Genomic DNA, 20,216 nt, shown 5'->3' with positions numbered 1-20,216 from the left:
GAGGAAGGAGCACAGAGGAACGTCTGGAAAATAAACACCTGCCAAAGAGCCAATTCCTGCTTCCCATTACCTCCTGGTACAAAAACAGTATGCAAACATGTATGGCAAAAGCATTCTGATTTACTGCCCTACCACACGACCAGCTGATGCCCTTCTTCCCTTCTCTGGTATGTTCACATTTCACTATTCTTGTGAATGCATGTCATATTTCTGTCTGTCACCTTGCTTACTGAAGCCAAAGACTCTTTAAAAATGCTTTAAAAAGCTGGCTCTGCTGGAATGATGACAGAACACAGCTCCATTTCCAACCTAAATCAACTCCATCATACACAACATAAAGACCAGTAGAAGCTGCCACTGCATTGTATTTGGCAATACCACTGTTTGTTTACAGTAATTATACACATGTAAAATCAATATGCAAATAGTTTACAGGGATAATGTGTCCACACAAATAGTCCCACTGAATAAATACACACTGTAAAATGCGACTGATTCAGCACAATCACAGTTGCCAAATTTTTCATGAGGGAGAAAAAAGAAAACTGGGCCAATATTTATAGAGGAGCTCTCCCCCTTCCTGATGAGCTGTTGGAACAGAACAGATGAACCATGCTGCAGAAAAAAAAAAAAAAAAAAAAATGGCGTGAAAGGAAAAGTGAAAGAATACCAAGGAATGAAAAATTCGCGAAAGTTTGGAAAGGAAAGCACACAGAGGACTCTGCTTACATTCTCTGACCTCAAGAAGGTGAAATGCCAAAGTGGGCAGACAGATGCATCGGGATGGACTGACTTTGTTTGGCTGTGGGTTTTTTTCTTCACCTGCTGGGAGCAGCTCTGTTTTATCCTTCACATCTCCATCCCACTCTGATTAATTTCCCTAACACGTGAAGATTTCCAAAAAAAGGAAACTATGAAAGATAATCCAGCAAGGGCACGCTCAAGGAGATAAAGGGCTAAAGGGATAAAACTGGATGAAAACTTGCAAAGAAAAGCGCAAAGTTCCTGCAGCGTGTTAATGAAATTCACTGTTGCTCAGCAGCACCTGTTAATGTTCTCCGCTGTGGTTGGACACAAGGATAACAATCAGCAGAGCGCTCGGACTTAAACTAAGCCCCCCTCTTAGTCTCATCGAGGTCAGAGGTTGGCAGAATGGGTTTGCTGCTACGGTCACATATCAAAGTGAGGCACTAAAGTAAATCCACGGGACTCTCGCAACAAACACTCAGACAGGCAGCATGGAAGAGCGACAGCGAACATGTGCGCCAATCAATAAAACACTCAGCAGTCAAGAGATGCTGTGTGCCTTGCTGCTGCTCTGTTTCACAGGCAGAAAACACACACACACACACACACACACACACGTGCGCATGCACACACCAGCCGGCGTGATGAAAGGCACAGGAGGGTGCATATGCAAACAGTCACATGTTTGCACCTGTGCAGAGTCAACACAACCAAAAATAGACAAATAAAGATGAAGTGAAAACACATGCAGAGACACCTCCTCCATCATCACATGTGGCCGTGCTGTACTTGGGCTGTCATCACCGTAACGGGAACACGGACACCCACCTTTATATTTCTCTCTGACGTTTTCATAAGCCTGGATGAAGTCCTGCTCCTCTGCGTTTGGAGGCAGGTAGGCAGGTTCGTACATGGCCATGCCGGCACTGTCACCTGCTTCTTCTTCTTCTTTTTATTCTTCTTCTTCTTCTTCTTCTTCTTCTTCTCCTCCTCCTCCTCCTCTAAGATTTTCCCTTCTTCCTTTTAAGTCAGTGTTTTCCTCTGTGAGTTTGGATGTGTGTGAGGCAGCCTGCACTGTCCTCTGTCTGCTCTCTCAGCTGTGTGTGAACCCTCCACTGCTCCTAACTTCATTCCACAGACCCACCGCCACACCCCCACACCTCCCCCCAAGTAGCGCTCCTACCTCCTCCTCTCTTCCATACACTCCCATAGCCTGGCTCAGAAACACTAATATAACTGTCAGGCCCCTCCTCTTAAAGATACAATGACTGCACTAGCGGTCGCACACTCACTTGCAAAGCACAGCAGCCAGGAGAGTAGCACCACAAGACTCTCTGGTAACATTTCAGCAGAATTAGACTTTGATGGATGGAAGGCAGATTAATGGACTACAGAAGCACAGATAAACTTTTCTTAGGGTCAGGCAACTGTCAGGAAATCTCAACTCTCTTCTGTGTAACCCCAATAAATATTACTCATCCGTAAATATTACCAATACATAAATAAACTCCACTGTGCACTGTGTTTGTTCCATCAGCATCAGACATATACTGTAAACAAAAAGTCTAATTTCAGTTGCAAGCCTTTACAGTGACTTAGAAATGCATATAACAGTTGTATAGTATCCTTTATTACATTTTTTGTGCAGTACTCAGAAATAAAATGAGAAAGCGTTCTACTTATACAAGAGTGTTCTGAGTGCAAAATGAGCAAATGACTAAAAAGCGAGCGATACCAGATACCAGTGAAACATAATGAAAAGCAAAGAATATGTGTAGTGTGGTGCTGTGAGTTCTACACAAAAATTTACCTCTACAGTAATTTTAATAATTTGTACCAACCTGAAACTTGCATCATTTATGAAAATGTAACAATTTTGTGATATTGTGGCAAGATGTTTCTCAGCCTCCTACTACACAGGCGTCCTCTTCAAAAAATTACAGTTCTGTCAGTTTGATATTGTCAAACAATCTGCAGAGCCTTCAAATTTCTTTCATTCATCACAATAGAAAAAGCAAAACAGCAAGTTGTCACAGGGTGTAACCTCAAAGAAAATGGCCACCCTGTCCGTGCTGCGGTAACACACACCAGCTGCTAGCCACTCAGCGTCAGAAAGCTTCAGAAAGTTGTTGCCTGTCGTGCAACAAACACACTCAAAGGAGGTTGCAGCGAGTATGTGACCTTGACATTGACTGGGAATATAAAATGGTGAGGAAGGTCCTGAATATTTAACAGATGCCCAGTGACCTCCCAGACTGGTGGCTAAAAACATTATGTTGGAAAGCAGGGATAGCACATACTGTTATGAATGGATTCAGGCTTTGTTAGAATCTAACAATTGGATCTTGCTGAATTGTTTTACGGTGGCACAGCTCATAAAAACAACACTAAGACAGTGCTTTCAAGAACATGTCACTCATGCGCTGTTTCCACCCTGGCCAGTTTGAGCACAATAAAGGGGATCTAATGTAGGAAAAAGAAAATCCCTGAAGCCCAGCCTGACTATCAGACATTTCTTTGGCCAAGGCTGAACTGACATCAGCCAGGACACTTTCCTGAGAGGAAACACGATAAGTCCTCTTCAAGCTTTGTTGCTGCAGAAGCGTGTCTGTATCGTTATACTCACTCCAAAAGGAAATCTTACTACTAACTATTTAAGCATGCTCTGTATGTCCGGCATGTTTTCTTAATAGCAAAGGGTAGATACTTTTGTATTTGATCTTTTTCTCAAACCTCACCATTTATAATACAATGTATGTATATGGCAGTTAACAACCATTAAGATGAAGCTTTTACTTTGCATAGTGATATAGTCAAGTGCAAGAACAGAGAGTTAAGTGAAGTAATTCAGGGTCAAACATGAACTCTTAAATGTGAAAACAGAAGTATTTCCAATCATCTCACAAACACATATAAGCATTTATAAAAAGGTACATCTCTATTTTTCCCCAAAATTCTGTTTAAAAGTGTGTACAGTATTTCCACCCTAAACAGCGTAGCTGTTGGGTTAACAAAAAGCCCAACTGTTCTAAAGAAAGACGAAAGAGCTGCTGCACAAGAAAGTGTGCTTTAAAAGACTACAGATTACAGATAGATAAACATGCAGTCATCATAAACTCCTCCTGAGAAAGCACCCAACAACTGTCTGTTTACTTGTCCCTCGGGAAAGGCAGGACAGAAGAATGACATCAGCGTGTTGACTCTGGGTTCTGACAGATGAAACTGCACAGACCTATGAAGAGAAGCCTGTATGTGAATGAGTCCAGGTTAAGATGTGCTGTGACATCAGTGCGATACTGCTGGCTAGTACGTCAGAGTTAAGATGGGAAGCTAAGTGGCGACGTTTCAGACTAAGTGCTTAGCACATCAACCACTGTTAACATTCACTGAAACCTGATCTTATAACTTCATCCCACACATGTGTGCAAACCCAAACACATGATGGTGACACTTAAGGATATGCTTACAGTAAATCTCTCATGGGTACTCATTAGCTTGTTCTAGATTCCTGTGCACTCCCAAACAGCTGGATGACCATACCTGGCTTTGTGGCCTCTGTTTATGTAGTTGAGCTGTGAATTTAAAACGGCAGCTGATCTCATGATCTGTATGATTCAGATAAAGGCGGGGGAAGGAAGGAATGCGAGCATGTGAAAGTGTGTGTATGTGTATAACTTTCCCAGATCTCGTTCAACAATACACAACAGGTGCGTGTCACAGCTCAGGACTCCTGCACGCCTTCATTTCAGCCCACACACACACACGCTTTCCACATCAGAGGGTCGAAATTGCGGGTGCATGTGCCAATGTGTGAACCGTTTCATGTGCATGTATGTGAAATCTCGTCTCAAGTGTACACAGAGTATGTGTTTGCATTCACACTTCATATGATACTTTCCCTGTGAAGAGTCCCAGAGGATGAATGGAACACAACACAAAAAGCTGTGAAGCTAAAGATGCCCTCACAATCGTATATATATATATCACATGTTAAATATAGTATATGGCACAATATCACATACAGAACCAGGTTAATGCTGTATTTACTTTTTTTTTTTTGTTTGTTTGTTTGTTTCATAAAATCATGTTTGTCATACTCAGCTGTACAAATCATTCAATTAATCGGGTCCATTGATTTGTTGTTGTTCATGGATGTCCATAGATTTTTGTTATTTCTTTTCTTGCAGCTGGAATACTGCATAGCACTTTTCCGTGTAACTGAAACTAATAAAGGTTGTGAAATATCAGTTTAATTATGTCTAGTATACCTCTATTAAAAGTTTTCATCAGAAACAGATCAAATATTTGCAGCATTTACTGCCTTCCCCAGAGGCAGGGAAATCTATAGAGTCAGCTACTATACAGTGTCCCTGTTTTCTCCGTTTGTATGATACTCAAGTGAAGCAAATACACATTGAAGGGCATCCTACTTCATTACAATCATTAATGTCTTTTACACCACACTGTTCTAAGAACATGAAGCCAGTGCTCACAACTCACAGCACATCTTCTATATATAAGTGTGATAGGGATTACTGAAACACAGTTTACCGCTGATGGAGGAAACCAAGGGAAGGGAAAACAAACACACCTTGTACATACATGCAAAACACACTCTAACAGGTAGGAATTTCATACTGGCCAACAGCTAGATTGGCTGTGGGCTGGCTGAGAATCGATTGCAGGCTCTAACTTAACCAAGTCTTATCCTCTCCTTGATTTTGATGGGATGGAAATAATGTTGCCAGTAGAAACATGGTATGAAAGTTAGGAAAAAGGAAATCTCACTGTGTTTCTTTTCCTCCTCCGATTTCTATTTAACTCCTTCATCCCAAACAAAATTACTTGTATTAAATTGACATATCACTCTCAGTACCCGACAGACTATAATTAATAGCACTGCACAGCCAACTCCACGAAAACCTTCCCAATCTAAAGCCCACATACATTTAACGTACATGAATAAGAATGCAATGCGCACACGGCCACAGCTCATATATTACGAAGCAGGCAGCATCACTTCACCTCCCTCTCTGCTCTGACACAGCATCTTCACGTGTTTTGGGAATATTACATTCTAGTGCAATCATGCTGCAACGTAATGCCTCACAACAGTAAAAACACGGGCAACAGACAAGCATAAAACAACAGCCATGGCTTCCTCTGCAACAACAAAAATGCATGCGATATGAAGTTAACTTGCAGGTGCTCCTTCGGATCTGCGCGCTCACATCAAATGCTTGGTTCTGGCCCATTTACAAAATGTTGAGCTGATGGTGCTGTTTTCAGCATACCTTCTTTGGAGCAGCGTACAATGATGGAAAGGCATAGAGGTCACCTATGCGGATAGAAAATGGAAGGAAAGAGAGATGCCTCTGTGAGCGTACTTATTGTCTGTTGGAATAAGGCGGATAACTGTAATGCCAAAGGGCACAAGGAAAACACTACGTGGGCAATGCTATTTGAGACGGGTATGGGAAATGAGACACATTTTCCAGAAGCTGTGAAGACCACCTCAACAACCAACACTCTCACGCCACCAGCTCCTTATTAAAAAGCGCCACCTGCTGGGGAAATGTCTCATTGTTCTCTGAGGGAGTGCTGGTAGCTGACAGTGTGGAGGTGAGTGATGACAAGATGACATTTAATAGTCTATTGTAGTGCTTCTAAAACTGCACTGGAGGAGGCAAGAATTTATCGAGGAAGCCCAGACACATTTAGTTTACACAAGATATTTCTCAAACCTGAGGAATATGATTAGAAATACAAAGAGCGCCTCATAAATGAATAATTTCAACAGACCTGAACTGCAAGGAAGAATGTAATTGAATGCCAATGTATTCGGCTCAGTGCTGCTATGATATTTCCTTTTATTGCACCATTATGAAAGGCGCCCCATGAAATTAGACAATCTGTGTCTGCACAGTAACTGCCTGTGATACAAGTGGAGTTTTTCTAGTCAAGGATTTACACTTGCAAAAAGCCCAACTCTTCACAAGTCCATTCACGCATGCCTGGGGGTATGGACAATGTTTGACTCACATATTTCCTATTGAGCCAATAAAATAAGAGCTACAGCACTATGGCTAAAATACTTAGGGCTCTATTCATCCACACTCATTTCCACAGTAAATCTCCACAGAGCGAGGCAGACTATGCATGGTGTTGTCTCTATATAAGATCATGGCCTTTCCAAATAATAAATAATTGAGGAGTACTCTGCGGGGATGTTTGTCATTTTCAGTACAGCTTGGATTTTCACTAAACACTAAAACACACTGACTGTGAAGGTAGTCGACCAACAAGGCAGATGTGATGCGCATATAAAAACAGCATCATTAATGTAATGGCTTGATGATGCCAACAGCACAATCCCCTGAGACATGTTTCTTTTTTGGATGTAGATGTGATATACACTATGTAAATGATAAGTCCCACTCACCTTCAAAATAAAGCAGGTTCGGAAACTTTTCAGATCCCTTCACTGTTTACACTCTGCTTTCACAATAACTACACTTTTAACAGACCCGCAGCTCATTCCATTTATGTTTACAGCTTCCAAATCAAACTGTACAGAGCAATTCAATTGGTATTAATACTTGTATAACTGATAATGCAACTTAGCATGGATTGCTTTGTTGCTGTTTAGCACTTGTGATCCCTTTCATAGATAATGAGGCCTACCATAAAAACATCCTACATATGGCTATCACTAGTACACTAAATACATCGTCTGACAGCCTCTGATAGCCACCTTTTCAACGTTAAAAACAGCTTGAAAGATATTACCGCAATACAAACATTCATCATTGAAGTCATGAGTAACTAGATGCTGCAGGAGGAAAAGTGGTGCTGAAGGTGGTTTAAAACATACATATACTTATCTGAAAGCAAACTCATTCAAATGTTAGAGTTACTGAAAACTTCAGAAAGCTGTCACGCACACAAGTACAACCTTCTCACACATCCAACTTTTTACTTTTACGTTTTCAGTACATGTATACGAATATGCATAGTATGTGCATGGTAATGTTAAATAATGTCCCTGATGGCAGCTCAGTGGCTCTTTAAAGATTCCTCACACTCATTATAACGTGTTCCTGAAGTGAAGGTCAAATAGTCAAGCACTTGATGGAGCATGGTGGAGTGTCTGACCTAAAATTGAGTTATGCTGCAGAGCATGGAGTCAGTCCTTGGGAACTGATCTCATGAGCACACAACAGGATCAAGACATTCCTCTGACCAGGATGAGGAATGCCCTCTGACCTCTTCCTGTAAATCAGTATATCCACTCTATTGACAGTCTGACAGCCTACTGACTTGAGAGCTTTTAACTCAATCATTCTCTGGTTTGTGAGCAAGCATACACATACTACTATACATGAATACATATATTGATGTAGTTATTTCTCTAGGTAGGGACAAAGTATTAGGTTCCTGTTATAATCCCAGTGGATTGTGCTCTTCTGTATTCACATACTGCTTATAAGATCCAATGAATCCAGAATCCATTCTCGTCTTAATAAAGCCCCCATCAAATTTTTCAGAGCTTACTCCCATGAATGCTTAAAACAGCATATAAGCCGCTCTAAGTGGTAATTAGAAACTCACATGTGACATCATTTGGAGATCAAGATTTAGACCTGTCATCAGAGATGGCTGACAGCAAGCATATATTTGCCCACATGCCTCATGATATCATGACAGCAACAACCACCTACAAACCATGTACATCACTGCCGGCCCACACAACAGCAGACGTACATACCCTATGTTATGTTTCAAACAGGCCAATACATGGAGAAAGTGAGACATGAGGCCACATGGTATGGTACCAATCTGCATTTTGCCTCTCCAAAATGTTGGGAAAGAACAACAGCACAACAGTACGCTACTTTTTCTCCTTCGATGGTATTGCATTATTGCATTTGACAGGACACAACCAGATATCAGATCTCCTCCAACCACAAGGCTGGTGGCTAACATGAACTGCGCTTGGTCCAGCCCTGATACCCCTCTAGCACATGCTCATCTGTATAGAGTCAGGGATTCTACAGCAGCCAGTTAGTCAGTCAGCAGAGCCGACAACAAAAGCTCAGCCTTACCCCTGAGTGCTGACACAGCCTGACCTGGCATTCTAATGGAGAGAGGAAAAGGATGTGTGGACGTAGGCCTATTGTAGGTGCTAAAGTTAGCCAGACTTCCTCTTAGCTCACCAAGAGCACGGCGCACAAAAGCAAACTCAATCAACGACTTTGACTGAGACTAAAAATGGCGCAGTGAAAATAAACACAGTGCAACAAATAAAGGGCATATTTTTTAACCATGATAGATAAGTCATACAAATAAACAGGTTTTACTGTTTGTCCCCCATGTCCCGCAATGTCCATCATACAGCATCATTTTTCAACTCTCTCTTCATCACATCACACCACCTTTTCTTGTGACAACAGCATTTTAAATTCACTTCACAATCAAATACAGTTAAGATATCCGATGACTAGTATATCATTCATTTTCATAATATCATATAATATAAAACAAATCATGTCATGAATGTGCTCACTGATAATTACATAGGTGAGGGTAATGATGAGTCTTCATCCCTTTGTTCATCAGTCAGGTTATACATTAAGCTTTTTCTAGCCATGAACTGTGTAAATGTGTCTGACACTTGGCCTCACCCAATCAACATACTACAGAGATGGGACTTCTATCCCCTGTTGTAAATAAATTATGTCCAACCTCCTGCTTAACTGGACAGGATCCCAAGTCCATTGTTTGAGCAAAATGAGCCACACCTCACATTTGGAAACGACCTTTCTCTTACTACTCTCCCTCCCTGAATGGACTTATATCCTGTTCAGCTGGCAAAGGCTATCATCAGTCTGCAAGGGAAAAGAATTTCCTTAGACGTGTACATACAAAACTGAACTCTTTAGTTTCCTTTTTACACTCACGCTATCATTTACAACTGTAATTGTTCCTTGGTGACCTGGTATTTTAAGGTGTATCATCCAGATCGGGGCTAATTATCCCATCACGCCACTAACATCTTTGTTCAGTGGTCTGCTCAAATAGATCTCACTACTGACTGATGTCATGGTGTCTGACAAGCTCAATCTGGAATACAAACAAGGAAATTCCCACAGACAGCAATGGTCTTGGCATTATAAATAAATGCATTTTCAACTGCTTTTCAGAAGTAAAAGAGGCAACATTTCAAATCATTTTCTTTCTTATTTATTCATGAAAGTTGTTACTTCAGAATAACTTGTTTTTTTGCTACAACTAGCTAACTCAACACCTACTGATACAAAGGCTATTTCAAAATACCTTTATATATGATTCCCTCCATTTCTCACCTGTCCTGTCAGCATTATTTTCTCTTTCAAGATGAACATTTAGCTTAAAAGCAATGTTTCACTGAGCTCAAGTATGTTGCAACTCTCCACACAGATTTATGATATGTGTAACAATTTATTTCAATTTAATTCTAAAGACCCAGCAGCATTCACATAAAAAAAAAAAAATTTTGCTGCAAAATATTTCATTTGAATGGAACTGTAGAAATCAGTCGATGTGCTCACAAGGGCGGAAATCTCTGCTGTTGAGTTTAACGTGAGTAACGCGCAATTTTATGCTGGCGACTGCAGGCCATCTTAATGTGCAGTGGAAGAATGTCATTGCTTAACATTTTCTAACCATCTACTTTTATCTAAACTCCTCTGACAGTGTAAGTGTAAACTGCACCACAAAGAAAAAGCTGATCAGACAGAAAGATCAACTGTACCGATGCCTCTGGTAAATCCCTCCATCGATTAACCCTACCATCTATCCCTCAGTGTTCTGAGCAGGCTGGAATAGAGGCAGGGTACACCCTTGAATGGTTGCCAGGCTGGCATATAGAGACAAATAACCATTTACGCTCACACCAGTTGCCAGTCACCAATTGACTTAAATTGGCATGTCTTCGGACTGTGGGAGGAATTAGGACTACCCTTAGGGGAGCCCACACAGGAATCACAAAAACATGCAAACTCCACACAGAAGTGAAATGCAAAAGCTTTTTGTTGTGAGGCAACAGTACTAACCACCACACCGCCATGCCGCCCCCATTGTTACGAAACAATGAACAGTTATTTTCTAATTTATAACCAAGCTAATGCCCACATTCTGATAGTTATCCTACCTGCAATGCGAATCACAGCCCTCTCTGCTGCATCCAGGACCTCCCCTGTGGCTGATTTGGAGCGTTTCACTCTCTGGTGTTTGGACAGGTTCCAGGGCAGGGTGTCTCCAGGAGAGGGGGAGCTGCTCCTCTCTTCATAACTTTCCTCCAGTGGGGTTCGATCCCTACGTCTATCTTTACGAGTAGCCATCACCTGCCAACCGGAGAGATTAAAAAAAGGGGATTAAGCACATTATCTACGATGCACACGTATCTACGATGAATCCAGACACTACCAGAATACGCGACACATCCATAAATTACACTTTCAGGGCTTTCAGGTCGTGTGGACCAACACATGCCAGTTAGCAGAGTTACAGTGACTTTCATCTGGAAGTGTATTTTGCAAATATAAAGTTAAAACATATAAAACAGAGGAACTCATGTTCTTTTTTTTTTAGCTGCAAGAATAGCACCAACATGCTCATGCTCCTACTTATACTGGTGATACTGTAGACAGTATAGAAGGAAAAACTTATAATTGATCAACTAAATCATTAAACCATTGACTCTATCAACCAAGTGCCAAAAAAGCTAGGATTAAAAGAAACACATATATTAGTTAACCAACCAGGGTCAGCTGATGTGTCAAGTTTTCTTCTCTGTGCCGTGACCTTACTCTGCTGATGTTTAGCTGTCACTGAAATGTATGAAATGAAAACAAGTGAAAAAAAAAAAAAGGCTTGATGTCAGAGGACTACGAAATGCAAAATGCAGCGCTCAGACACACAATGTGCTGTGTGTAATATCATCAGCGGTGTGTTGAAATGCCTGCAGGACTCTGATAACAGTACAGTACAGTACATTTTACCTGCTCATGCAAAACAAAAAGGGTGGACAGACATACCTATCAGTCATGCATGAGTGTTTAAAGTAAATTCTTCATACACTGAATAAAACTATTTTAGAACAGCTATACAATCTCTTGACCTTAGAGTGATACACAATCCAAATAATATGGTGTAGCAACATTAATAATTCCAATCTGTAGTCCCATTGTGCAAAAATACTTTTGTAAAGTATGCATAACTATCCCGACATAAAAATCTCTCGGAGTGGAAAACTCACAGCAGATATTAATTTACCTATTTGTTCTGCTTCAGTTCAGTGGCCTTCAGGTTTTAGTTAACCATTTACCAGTAATGTGCTGCATCACCAAATATGGTGACAGAGCTAAGTAGAAATTATCTGTGTCACCGTGAAATATCACAACTCACTACGAATGACATTATGCATATCGTGTTCGCCATTAATACTGTGGACAGCCCACCATTTATAATACCAAAGTATTTCTCAGCAATTGTGTAATTTGCATTTAAACTCAACAGTAGGTGTTACCAACATAGCACTGGAAGTTGTGTGGAAAAAAAGCCTGGCATGGCCTGAGGTAATATACACACCTTGGGAATGGTTATTGTCTTAATAATAACACTACTAGAACTCACAGACTGAGTTCAGGTTCAAGTGGTATTTCCTGAAAGGCTTGCTCATCTGACGCCTCCTTCCACTTTCTGTCATATCGAGACACAAGTCTGATCTCTTTTTGTCAGCATAAAAATTCCAGGAGAGATGCATGTGACTATGACATGCCTGCAATGAGATAAACCTCTGCTCCAGGACCTGAGGAGCGCTGCTACAGTATGTGATAACACTACTGTAACATACTTTAATGCTGTCACAGCCGATCAGAGTTCAGAGTTCAGTGCTTTATCATACTGTACATGCAAATGTTTTGGCAGTCCATGTGCCATCGGGATGATGATGTCATCACAAAAACAGGTAATGGCAGGTGGACACAGATGGACAGCAATTAATATGATCAGAGCTACTTTATTCAATTTATTTGTTTCCATGTCGGTATTGGACATATTGCGTCTGGAGCACTGCTTACCTAAGACGCTTGTAAATTTAGATGGCAGAGGACACATTGGGAAAACAGTCAGGGACACGCTCCTTACTGGAAAGGTTTTATAATATAGCAAAGAAGACTAACTTGTGTCCCTGTCAAATTTACAATACATAGAAATCTGTGTTTTCTTTCTTTACAAATATTCCTTATTCTTTACATGTATTGCATTCCAGACCACACAGTAATGAGACAAAAACAAATGGCCAATGCTGCACCATTAAAACAAAAAGCAACTCCACTAATAGGCTCGTAAATTTCCCCTGTCAAAGTGTGGTTGGTCTCAACGTTGGTAAGTCTGCAGGCCCTATGGTGCTCATGTGATGCAGTCCCAAATCTCCTCAAATAATATCAGAAATAAACTGTGGAGATGTCTTTTTGTACGTTCTAATGGGCGGATCAGTTGGGTTACTCTCCAACTGGGGTTCATTTATTCAAGGCAATAATGCAGTTTAAGCATGTATGTTTATCTGCTGGGAAGCATGAGGACTTCAGAACTGCTGAAGCCCGAGGCACCCCCAGAAACACATCGCACCAAAACATACAGGGTGACTCAGGAAGGCAAGTTCTGACCCGGCTACTGGGTACTGTCACATCGTGCGTTGTCTTACCTCACAGCTGCTGGAGATCGGTGCGTAAAAAAAAAATAAATAAATAAATAAAAAAATAAAAAGAAGCCGTCAAACTGCCATAAATGCTTGTGCCTGCGTTCCGGTCTGCGTCTTGCAGGTTGCCGTCAACCAAAACACAAGTCGCCGGTGTAAGCCCGTGTGTGTGTGTAACGCTGAAGCGGCCACTCCTTCGACGGGAGGCAGGGCTGGAGGAGGCTGGGGGGACGAGCCGCCGTGCGGGATCCGCAGTCATCTGTGATGCCTCTCTCCTCCTGCCCGCTGTCCGTCCTCCAACATCCCCTGCAGCATGGCGACACGTCTCAAGTCATCCGTTAGCTGACATGCCACCCACCCCCACCCCTGCCCCTCCATCCCCACCCCACCCCGCCCACACAGAAGCTGAGAAATACCGCTCCTGCTCCACAGAAGCGCCGGAGAGGCGACGAAGCGGGCGTCCTTGGTGGGACACCCCCGCCTCCCGCAGCCTCCCGCAGCAGCAGCAGCAGCGGAACTTCCGATCGGAGGCAATTACCGGCGACTCTCCGCTAGTTCTGTCTGGTTCTGCGGTGAAAAAGCTGCATCACTCGCTGCTCGATTGGTTCGCCTGGCTGTGTTTGACCCGGACAGATTGGAAAAGTTGTGCATTCGACCTAAAGAGGGCAGGTGAGCCTATACTGAACGTGCATATGTGTAATATTGTTGAAATAAATAAATGAAGTTAATGAAATAGTTCATTCAGTCTGTATCCTAATTTTCAGTAATAGAGTTGTTAAATGGTCGCACTATAATTCAGGCTAATATTACTGTTTGTTCAAGGAATTTTAAACCTTGAGAGTCATTTTGAAATTCCATCTGCCAAGCAGTGCATGTGAGTAGAAACACTTTTCTTTTTCTTTTTTTTTTTAACTTCTTGTGTTGTCACGAACGAAACGTCCAGCAGGTGTCCAAAGACCCTCCAGAGCCTGAAGACCCAGAAGACCTAGAGGGCCTGACGAGCCATTGGACAATGAAAACCCAGAGGCGCCAGCGGGCCTGAAGAGTCCAGCATACTTAACCTTACCTGCCAATGTTTTTTCATCTTGCTGTTTTATTTTCATTTGTCTGTCTTCTTTTTGATTTATTCTCAAACCCCAAAGACCAAGGGCAGACTTGATACCAGAGAATCCAATAGATTTGGGACCCTGGGGGACCCTGAGGACGGGGAGGTGGCAGCCGACCAGGAGGACCATCAGGACCCAGAGACAGGTGAAAAGCAGCAAATGCCCTTCGTTCATTGCTTGCAAACTTATGTCAGCGATATTTTACTGTACTCTGCTCTCAACTGGTCATGGCAGAGAGCTGCCCTGTCTGAGTCCCAGTTCTATTAAACGTTTTTTTGCTGTTAAAAGTCGGATTTTCCTCTCTTCCGTCGCTAAATGCATCTCCATGGGGCGAATTGTTGTTTGCAATCTTTTTTATAAAATGTGCTCAAGTCATGTCTGCAGTTCTATTAGTTGACAAAAAGTAACTTGTATTTGAAAAGCGAAAAAAGATGCACATAAATTGTGGGGCTGCTAAGCAGGTAGTTGACCTCTCATCTGGTCCTTGTTATCTGCATTAGTGTTCTCTACACCACACCAAACATGAGAAATGGTTTACCAGTGTTTGCACTCGATTTGCACCTTCTCATTCAAATGAATAGGAAAGTGTGTCCAAACTTTTGGTCTGTACTGTACACATTAAAACACAAAAAAATTGATGGAACATATTTCCTCATAAAATATTACACCAACAATATTCAACTTCAACGCATATGTGGGGGTTTACTTCATTGATTTCAATGGAAGCAGGCTGTGAATTTGTCTAGTTGTCTACAGTAAATGTACTGAACATGTATTGAAACGCCACAGTGGACTATAGAATCCATTAGTGTGGCCTAATGGAAAAAGCACAGATGAGTCTGGACACCAGTCAAGCTCATTTCAACTCAAGTACACTTCAATACCTGGTAATGTCATGTAATTTGAGACATTACAACCATCAGTAATTTTGCAATACCTCTTTAATTTATGTAGTGTTTCTTTGGTACAGATTCAGGAAGATTTCCAGTGACTAACGACCTTTAAATCCAGAATTCAACTGAAAGCTCAATCCAGGCATAAGCTGAAAAAGTGGAATAGCAATCATTTATTTTTATTTATTACATTTATACATATTACGAATGTTCATGTTTTTAATGATAAGGATTGTTTTCAGATACAGTGACCTTGGTGGCATCACTGTTCTAATGGCCAGTGTCTCTGTACTCGCTCGTCTCGGCACACTGAGGAGAATTCAATTATCTTGTCAGTGATAAATGCCTCACCATTCCGTCATGTGCACAGGTTACTGCAGTACATGTACCAGGAACTCAGTGAACTGAGGCGGGCAAGGTCCCCTATGACCTTCAGTGGCCCAAGCCGAAGGAATGGATATATTACCTTATGAAGAAAGGACAGTCTCCATATTTAACAACATAATTTGACATTTCACACAAAAAAATCCTCTGATGTAGTTCTCACCACAGAAAATACAGACTAAACATGCACCTGAGTTAGTTCCATTGTTGCACAAACTGGCTGAACAAACTCAAATTGGTTTGGTGTGAATGAAGTACGGGCCTACTTTCTGGTGCTGTGCTTCCTTATTGTCACTGTTGACTCCTGGCTTTATTGCTATAAATGTAGCAAGCTGACAGTATAAAATGAAACAAATAAAACTGGAGCAAACTTGAATCGCTTCTTTACCAAAGTCATTTAGTTTTTCCCATATGAAGTAGAGTGTTTTCATTATTGTCTTACTGTTTGGCCATTGTACTTAGGATATATTGAAAGTAATATTTGTTGAAAATATATAACATATTTTGCATGTTTCATACTTTGTGTACTATTTGTTCCACACAGGTATATTATAAATTACTTTGTGCCATACAGTATACTTTAAAAGTCCATGATTTTTATCTTTTTGAAAATTCAAATCTAGAGCTCCGGTATGCTTTTTGTGACACACCAGTGAAGACATCTTTGGAAAATGTTTATGTCTGTCATTGTGAAATGGATACAAATGTTCCATGTGTCTGGAGACACAGAGTAGGGCGTGCCAGATTTGTTTGTTCACAATTTTTCTTAATCTTCCAATAATTATTCAAAACACTGCTACAGAAATGCAATGTTGCTGTCACAGCTCTATTTGTGATGCCAGAAGATTCCTAGTTTTCCTGTGTCTGTTTCCCTGGTGTCTCCTCCCCTCGGTCTGTCTGTTTGTATTTAAGCTTTCCTCAGGGGTCAGGCTACAGCAGAGGTAGCCACAGTCTCCAGTCTAGGTCTCAGATCAGCTAGCTGCAAACAAGGAACAAGCTGCCAGTGGAGGTTAAATTAGCACCAAATGTTGATACTTTTAAATCCAGGTTAAAACATTTATATTCTTGTGCGCTCATGCATGAAACCTGCACTGTATTTTTCTTAAATCATTCCAACTGCTAGATATTCTTTTAATCATTGTAATTTATTTATTGTATGACTTTGATTTTATGCATGTGCTATTAAGTGTGTTTTAACGCGATCTTTTACTGTTTCAGCACTGTTCTTACTGTTCTCTGTATTTATGTAAAGCACACTGAATTGTCTTTGTGTATGAAATGTGCTATATAAATAAACTTGCCTTGCCTAGGTCCACTTGTCTCCACTCAACTTTATGAGCTGCAGTATATCTACTCTGGCTTTCCAACTGCTTGTTGCCGGATCATTCTACAGGCCTCAGTGTGTTTGCCTGGTCTGCATCACTCACCTGCTACAGAGCTTTGGCCTCAGTTGCTTGGTTCCCCCATCACCCCTTGGCTCTCTTCATCATCAATTGATCATAAAACCACTTATGCACCATACAGCTGTTGTTCTGTCAGTCTCTCTGAGGTCCAGGTTTTTAGTGAGCATAACAAGATTAAAAATGACTTTATTACATGAGTAAATATGTATTTGGTCTGCTATATATATATGTGTGTGACTGCAACAGCAGTTTTATACAGCATTGCTGAATCTGAAATCTCTGTGTCGCCCACTAAAATCTCTCACTCCACTGTTCGGATCTTCTAGCTAGTCCTCAGACCTTTTCTCTCTGTATTCTGTCCAAGGTCTTTCGGATCTTATCAATCATTCATATATTACCTGTTTGTACAGAAGAGTCTGATAGAAAAAGATTTAAAGGTCAGCATTTATGGTTCCACACTGAAGCATCTATGCATTTAGTGTATTTAGATTTTAATCCTAAACTGGATGAAGTTGGTATTCTCTTCTTATAGAATGTCAACAAAACAATGACCTGAGCCTCCACTGTTTTTGACACGAGGGCACCTCTAAATTATTCTCTTCTCTTAGAATCAAACTGTTGGTCACTCCTTCCAAATGACTAAAACAGCTTGGTGGTCAGGTGTCCATCAGGACCAGTTTTCATAAAGCTGAATCGTCATACTGCTGAACAAGGAATGCTGGGACAGCCGCCAACTGAGGTCAGACCAGATGATGTCCCTTTGAGTCCCGTTTGAATGAGCTGACCTCACTGTCTCCAACACGTATGCCTGGACTTACTCTTACTGCTAACTGTGGACAGCTGGGGAGGTTTGGAGATCATTTGGATGATGGAGAAAAAGAGAAAATTGCACTAATGCTGACTCTCAGCAGGTTTCATAACACACGTTCACGTTCAGCTGCAATATCCTATTACAAGTCCCACACTGCCCTCTGGTGGAGGTACAGGAAAGCTTTGGTCAAATTCTATTAAAAATGGGAATAAGTTCAGGGCAGGTCATGGATTATATGACCATTTCCTTGTGAGAACAGCCTTACTAAACCAATTGCAAGCGACTTTGGCTTATTCACAAAGCCTCAGAAATAACATTTGCCACATCAATAAAAATCATCTTATTCTTCAAGCACTCAACATTCTCCAGGCATCCACATCCTTACGCAAGGGAAATACCACCTTAGCCACTGTGAGTCTTTTTCTGTTTAAAACATCAGAGGATTTTCATTTTCTATGGAAGGAGCATATTTTCAGAGAGCGATCATACCAATAAAGCCAGAGAGTAATGATGGAAATTTAGAAGGCAATGGCAGAAATTATGTTAAGTCTATATGATTTACATAAACAATAAATGGAAAGACTGCACACTCCTCCACAATGAGTCACTTTTGGAGCAGACTACATCATGGGAGAAATTGTGCAGGCAACGAAATGACAGTGGATCACTTTAAGATGCATTTGATGTAACACATGATTGTGTATCATTGATATTAGAGTGGATATATGATGCGCACATAATCACAGAACACAATCACACACACACACACACACACACACATACACATTTAGCCACACCACACAGATATGCAGGATGCAACGCTGGCCAGATTGCACATTCTGGCATGCACAATCCTCACACGTGGCTGTACATGAGTAGTCCTCATACACATACACACACATGCACGCATACACAAGAGTTGAGTGCGAAACCACATATACACATGAGGAGCCCTCAGTCGTCATAAACCACATAGATACACACACGCACACTACTCCAGTACATACCTCCCCACCATTAGTCCAGACCCAGACACTGCATGCCAGTGCACCTCGCTCCCTGAACCACAGCCCGCAGGAGAAGAAGAAGAAACAGATGGGTACCAGCTGTTTGGATGAGAGCCCTGGGCACAGAGCTACTGTATTGCACCACACACGAACACACACACACACACACACATACATGCATGAATGCATGAACACGAACTCATTCATGTTGTTTAACTGCCTATACTGCATCTACTATTTACTCAAACAGCATTTACAGGTAGTGTATTGTTAGTGCTCCATGAAACAACAGCAGAGGTGAGGTCATCAGCTTTAATTGAAATGTTTTCGCTCAGTTTCAGCTTGAAAAAGAGCTTCCTGTTTTGCCATTAAACAACTTTTCTGCTATGCACAGTGCAGTGTGTTTATAGTAATTATGCCGATGGTTCAAATTATTACCAGTTTACTGATGTTACACTGATACACAGGGGATATACAGTGAGTTCTTGAGTGTTTGGTCAGTGACATTGTTTTAGCGTCCGACTGTAAAAAAAACATGCTTAATTTATGGAAAGAGAGGCAGGAAAAATTTATAAAAATGAAATATGTAATCCACAAAGTAAAAGCTATAATGTCAAGGCAAGTCTGAGGGAAACAAATGGGAGTTTTACATTCTTTTTAAAGATGTGCCGTTCAATGAGGGAAGATGAAGATGTTTAATGAGGGAATTGTGCATGGCAACCAATGAGTTTTTAGTCCATGACCAGACTTCTCTTTACTGGTCATCAGACTGAAGAAGTGTTAGACTTGAAAGCTGAGGGCAAAAAGTAAACACAAATCTGCTGCTGTCTGTTGTGCTCAGTGTCTTCAGTTGATTTTGAAAGATTTAGAAACAAACGTTAAAGCTGAACTGATCAGTATTTCATTAGTATTGACAGTTGGTCCAAAACATTGTGTTATTTGAAAACGGGTTAATTGGTTACATGTAATGGCTACTAAGTTGGCTCTATGTTTGCTGAATGTTTAAATAGGCAGCCGTTTGCTATCATGTTCCCCATAATATTGCTAGTTTATAGCTTTTTTTTTTTCTTTGCTTTCCACAAAATTTTTACAAAAGTCACAAAATTAATTTCCGCAAAATTAC

The 20,216-nt window shown here is 41.1% G+C and overlaps 1 protein-coding gene across 1 annotated transcript in view; it reads right to left on the bottom strand.

The window, feature by feature from the left end:
* LOC115044515 (plectin-like) overlaps positions 1-1,809 on the bottom strand; it is a 99,280-nt gene extending 97,471 nt beyond the window's left edge. The window contains exon 1 of the mRNA XM_029503579.1: positions 1,576-1,809. Coding sequence (XP_029359439.1) covers positions 1,576-1,666 — 91 coding nt within the window. The 5' untranslated portion in view covers positions 1,667-1,809. The remainder of the gene's footprint in view (positions 1-1,575) is intronic.
* Positions 1,810-20,216: the final 18,407 nt, after the last annotated feature.

This window comes from Echeneis naucrates, chromosome 6, assembly GCF_900963305.1.
Source record: "Echeneis naucrates chromosome 6, fEcheNa1.1, whole genome shotgun sequence".
Taxonomy (NCBI): domain Eukaryota; kingdom Metazoa; phylum Chordata; class Actinopteri; order Carangiformes; family Echeneidae; genus Echeneis; species Echeneis naucrates.
The sequence above is the reverse complement of the archived record's forward strand: the minus strand, read 5'-3'. Positions and strand labels throughout refer to the sequence as shown.